Source organism: Phaethon lepturus, unplaced genomic scaffold (assembly GCF_000687285.1).
Source record: "Phaethon lepturus isolate BGI_N335 unplaced genomic scaffold, ASM68728v1 scaffold19372, whole genome shotgun sequence".
Taxonomy (NCBI): domain Eukaryota; kingdom Metazoa; phylum Chordata; class Aves; order Phaethontiformes; family Phaethontidae; genus Phaethon; species Phaethon lepturus.
Genome location: NW_010525789.1, coordinates 110,321 through 116,320, shown reverse-complemented (window position 1 = coordinate 116,320; position 6,000 = coordinate 110,321). Strand labels below are relative to the sequence as shown.

Below are 6,000 nucleotides of genomic sequence, written 5' to 3'. Positions count from 1 at the left end.
TGCTGAAATAATTTGTTTTGTTCCTAGCCTAGAAGAAAGGAGGGGCTTTTCAACTGAAGACAGGTAACATTAATGTTTTTAATAATTTAATGTGCTAATAGTTCCTTTTTTCTTTTTTTTTCTTTTTTTTTTTCTTTTTTTTTTTTTTCTTTCAGGGCTAAATATCACAAATTAAAATATGGCACAGAATTGAATCAGGGAGATATGAAGCCACCAAACTATGATTCTGGTAAGAATTTATTAAGAATGAGTTCATTACAGGCATAAAAGCTTAACTGTGGTTTGTGCAGATGCTGAAATGATAGTGTTGATAAAATAAGCCACTTAATGGAAGCAGTGGGAATAGAGATAATTAGTAAAGACTGTATTGTACTGTTATAAAATTAAAAATATGTGCTAATGCTCTGAGTCTATTAATAAATCAAATGAGTTTCGATTTAAAAAAACCCAAACCAACAAACTACTCATGGAGTGAATGTTTTTTTTCTCTCCCTTAGTAATGTGTATGGATGTTTTGGAGCAAAGAGATACTAGATTTAGCTGAGAATCCGTTTATCTTTGAATAATTATTCTGAATAAAAAGTTAATGGCAAAAGACATGAAATGTATAAATTTTTGCTCAATTACCTCAATGGTATTCCAGGAGAAAAAAATAATGAAAGTGCATATTAGACGTAAGTGAGATTTTGGAAGTGGGGAGTTTATTTACAAAATTATGACTACCTTTGGAATTGCATACAACTAACTTCAGTTCTGTGCTCTGCTGAGAGAGGACTGTTTTTCATCTTGTGGAAAGCTGATTTGTTTCTCTAGAGGTTGCATCTCGTTCTTCACACAAATAGTTTAAAGCACTGAACTTGAGGAATTAAAAATTTAAACTACTTCCTTTAATCCTTCTCTCTATCTCCCTATCCTTTCCTCAGAAAAAAAAGAAAGGCTACAGAGATCTGGTTATAGGTCAAGCCCTTGAAAGGATAAGTAATAGGTGATGATTTTTGTATCTCAGTCCCCTGATACTCTTACTACAGCAACGAAACTAGAACCCACCTGTACATAAAGGAAGAATATAGAAACTCTGCAGACATCAGCTCTGTCACTTGGTTTATGGAAGGGATGGTCTGGTTTACTGTTATGGTTAACTCTTATCCTATTTGATTCAGAAGGTCATTAAAAAAAACCCAACCAAACAAAAAATCCAACTCCATACCAACTGATGAAACTTTACACTAGGCTTTTCTCGTCCAAGATACAATGAATTTTTGAGAAATTTTATTTCATGTTATTTCAAATTTATTTCCTCAATTGAAGAAATAATTTAATTTGGTATTACTCAAGCGGAAGACCCCAATCTGTATCTGAACCACTAGAAAATTTTGTCCTGTTCATACCAATATCCTAGACATCCTTGGTTTTTGTAATTTCTTGGGATGCAGATGCAACTATAGTGTGTTGCTCCACTCTCCAGCTGAGGAACGTAGTGCAGGGCCTGGCTTGCCCAGCAGAGCCGTAGCCAGTGCATTACTTCTGCAAAGTGAACACTAGTGGAATTACTTTTGTTAAAATTCCGTTGTCCTGGTTTATCCCATTGCATTCTATATATGTAGCTGTGAGAAATGTACACTTTTTTGCGATATCAAATTGGACTGATTAAAGATACACATTTGTTATCATGCTCCTTTGGAGTTGTCTTTGATAGATACTTACTTGTATGTCTGTGCCTTCCCTCCCCACCCCTGTTTTTCCTCCCCAGTCAGGAGAGTGTTTCTGGTAGTTCTTCCAAATGCATCCTTGTTGTTTGTGTTCTCTGTGATCTCTTGGGGAGTCAGTAATACAGTTTAGAAGAAAGAGTTCAATCTCTTGATAAAGGGGTGCCTTTTTCCCCGCCCCCCCCCCCACCCCCCGGCTGATGCTGACTTCTGCTGTTACTTGCTCATAATGCAAGTCCCTTCATTTGTATCTGTAAGCTGCTGTTACCACTAGCGATCGTCAGTTTTGAGGAAACTAAGCAAAAGAGAATTCGTGCCTGTAGATGTAGTTAATAGTGCCTTCAGAAGAAGGGTTTTTGCTTTCAAATGGAATTCTCAGGCAGATTTATCTCAGTCATGTTTTAATTCTTAGAGAGTGAGTATTGCACCCAGGTGTGTTCAGTTGTGCAATTATTTCCCACAGCTGCTGTTAAATGGATTTGTGAATTTGACATGGATAAAATTCATATGGCTCTACTTGCATGTGAATTCTGATTAGTCTTTGATAGCTTCTTTGGGTAAGTGGTAGTTTTTGTGTGTGTGGTTTTAATTCAGCTGCTTAAAGGCAAATGACTTCTCAGTAAGGACAATAGCTTTCCCACATCACATATCAAGTTATGCATAGGATTATACCACAGGTTTTTCTGGTTCTTAATTTTTGTTTACATAAGAAGATTGTTCATCCTTCAGTGTTTGGACCACAAGGTTTTCAAGTTTTGTAGAGGCTTTCGTAGATAATAAACCAAGATATTTTATCTTGGGAAGCATATGTTTATGTATTTCCTGGAGGAGGGGAGAGAAACCCCACCATCATGCAGTATAAAGCTATACATGGAATAAATGTGTAGCTGTCGGTTGCCAACATTCAGATAGGTTTCTCACCAGAACAGCCACATAATTTTTTTGTGGATTTTCCCAGAGTAGTACTGTTTGGATACAAATTTATGGTTGTGGAAAATGTGGTGAAAATTTTTCAACAGCTTTTCAGGTTAAAAAGTAAACAAACCACCCCTGCTGTATTTTTCTCCCCCTTCCACAAAACTAATACACATATGGATGAATTTAAAGTTGATGTGAGTAGGTCTGTTGGTTTTATGTTGTACGGTCAAATATTAAGGCAATTGGTACTGTGCTGCAGTTGCATTGGATTGTTAGCAGTTAAAGATGTTTGTATTCAAATTTAAATTGGAGCAGCAATTGCATTGGAAGGTTAGTGCAAAAATGGAACTCCAGATTGTCTATGTGATTGTACTCCTTCAAAGAAAAAGGAGTAAGATGGGGCTTTTGAATGTGAGGCGGAAGGGAAGGCACTGGTGACTAGTGGAACTTGCTTTCATACAGTAGTATGTACCTGACAATCTTTATGTGTACATAGTACTACAGTTAGGTGCTATGTGCATTTTTTTCTTCTCTCAATTGATTATTTGCACTTTTGAATCTTTTATTTTTTCATTAAACCATTTCTAATAGTTTTAAGACAAATCATATCTTTTCAAGTGGATGGTCATCTTTTTAAAAAGTAGGACAAGGAAAAAAAATGTTCAATGTTCATAATTAAATAATCTTTTCCAGATGAAGGGAATGAAACTGAGATTCAGCCACAACAGAACAGTCAGCTAATATGGAAACAAGGGCGACAGCTGTTAAGACAGTAAGTGTTGAAAAAAGGACTTCAATAACGAATGCAAGATACGAATCTGGTAATGAAATGTGATGATGGTGTTATTTGATTTTTTTTTTTTGTTAGATTTTCTTTCAAGAAAAATTAGTGTGTGTGGTGAAGTTCATTCAGCTTCTGCCCTACTTTTCCTATTTTTTTTTAAATTTTTAATATTTCAGAACTTCAAATGAGAAGCTTTGTCAAATCACGAACGCCTAATCTCCTTTGCTTTTCTTTCATGGAGTGTAATAAAACAGTCTGCTTGAGAGAACAGTGGGTTGTTGACACGTTGCAATTCTTTCTGCAATTAAAAAACAACACATACAAGTCATTCTGTTAAGAGATATGCAAAATAAAAATAACTGGTGTTGGAGGGGAATAATTTTTATTTTAGCCTACTCTGGGTGCAGAAAAGACTAATATCCAGAAGCTTAGACTAGAAGTTTTCTAATTCTCAGTTCATCTCAGTGAAGCAAATGTCTGTAAATCTAAATCACTTTTTGAATTGTGGTCATAATACGTTAATGTCCAAGTATTTGGTCACATTTTTGTGTGTGGGTGGTTTTTTTTTTCTTCATTACAGCCCTTGGTTTACATTGAAGAGGTCTCTTTAAAGACCTCTCATGAGCGTGTCTCTGTTTTCTCATGCATTTGCCTCATCCCCTATTGCTGATAAATTCTAAGGTCTTCTGATCAGCTAGCAAAACTTCTGCTTTCTCACTTTTTTTTGGTGTGTGTTACAGAGGTTTAAATGAGAGGGGAGACAGACAGTAAGGACATTCTAGCATTTATATTTAAGGACCTTTTTCCAAGGAATTATAGAAGAGTTAAATTTTGTATATGCTTTTCTTTTTGAAGAGCTGAGATCTTTGCATGTATGTTGAATAAATGTAAATAAAGTAGCCTTGCCTTGGACCAGTGATTTTGAAGCCAGTAATCAATATTTCTCTCCTAATGTGGTTATGTAGAGAATATTGTTAAATAATTGGAGGAGAATGTTCTTGCAGGAAAAGTGCATGTCCTTGATTTGTAACAGCTGTTATTGTAAAATAGCATTTCCCCTCTTTAGAGTCCTTTAGAATATTGACCATTTAATGAGTTCAGTGCTCCTGAGAAGGCAGTGCTCTTAACTCCATATTCTAAAGGAAAGGACAGAGACCAATTTTTACTTTTAAAAATAAAATAAAACTAAAAAAATAATTATTTGCTCCCTGCCCCACCAAAGGCAATATGGCATATTGATGAAAGAGCCAACTTTAGACCTTGAAGTTTTCATACAAGCTAGTCCAGGATTCTGGCTGCCCAGCCCTTATTCACAAGTCAAATTAATATTTTGTAGATCCATTGCAGAGTGAGAAAAAGGCAAGGCAAAGACTTTATCAAACCTAGTGTGTTACAAGCTACAACTCTTACTAGTAGCTACAGCTACAAAATTTGGTTTTATTCCCTCTGTTTTCTAAGGCTTCTAATAATGCTTACGTAAGGAACGTATCTGACACTTCTTGTAAGGCTTCATGTGTAGTTTCCATGTGTTGAAGAACAAAACAGCCATGTTGTACATGTAACCGTGGTGATCTTTATAAGCCAGTTGTAAATATTTTAATTGAAAGTGCTTTTCCATCCCTTTTAGTAAATGAATGAATAACGTATTGTATAACCTCTGACTGCTAGGCTCTTTGATTTGTGGTGGTTTTTTTTTTTCCTCAGTGACTGTAGAGGCTGGTACTGCAAGAGGCGATCCCTCTGCAGCTGGTACAGGATGATTTGTAAGCATGTTTTAGTAGCACAGCACCATACTTTGCTAAGCTAAGGGGTTGAAGATGAGATTAGGGAGGAGTTTTCATTTACTGTTCTGAACAAGTGAGATGTGCATGGAAGATTAGCATGAGTTCTGTTCCTACAGGTATCTACAAGAAGTGGGCTACACCGACACGATACTGGATGTGAAATCCAAACGAGTACGAGCTTTATTGGGCCTCTCAAGTGATGCTTCAGAGAAGGAAAACAGAAGTCAAGAGCCGATGGTAAATGGCACAGAGGGCCAGATTAAGGAAAACGCAATGATTGGGTAAGCATCAGGATGACAATGTTTTCTTTCTGCATAAATGCACTTAACTGTGTAGAACAAATTTTTGTTTACTGAGATGTCAGGATTTTTTTCCCTAATTGGAGATCAGAGCAATTTTAACGAATATTATTACATTAAGCAATAAGTATGGAAGTAACTTAAGATTCACAGCTTAAAAGCAGCATAAGTTTTGGGTTTTTTCAGTTGGATGGCAGCAGAAAGTCAAATCAAGCCTATGATTGAGATACGTATTGATTAGAGATATGATTACTAAGTGGTTAGAGGTCAGCGTTGTTTCAAGTTAACGGTTTATTTGTACTGCTGGAAACATTACTGTATTGATTACAGGCTTTGCACTCTGGTCTGTGCTGACTATGACGTGATAATCTATATGAGATACAGGATTTTTTTGACCGGGTCTGAAAAACAAATTAATTTGTTACATTCTGATTCCTGTAAGTTTTTGGTTTTCCACTAGTGGATATACATATGTAAATGTGACTAAAATGTAAGGTATTCATCTCTGT

The 6,000-nt window shown here is 35.9% G+C and overlaps 1 protein-coding gene across 1 annotated transcript in view; it reads left to right on the top strand.

Annotated features, from left to right (window-relative positions):
- Window positions 1–155: 155 nt before the first annotated feature.
- Window positions 156–6,000, top strand: part of STRN (striatin, calmodulin binding protein) — a gene marked incomplete at its 5' end in the record, with an annotated part of 43,041 nt that continues 37,196 nt past the window's right edge. Inside the window, 3 exons of the mRNA XM_010282870.1 lie at window positions 156–229; window positions 3,318–3,396; window positions 5,309–5,473. Coding sequence (XP_010281172.1) covers window positions 156–229; window positions 3,318–3,396; window positions 5,309–5,473 — 318 coding nt within the window. The remainder of the gene's footprint in view (window positions 230–3,317; window positions 3,397–5,308; window positions 5,474–6,000) is intronic.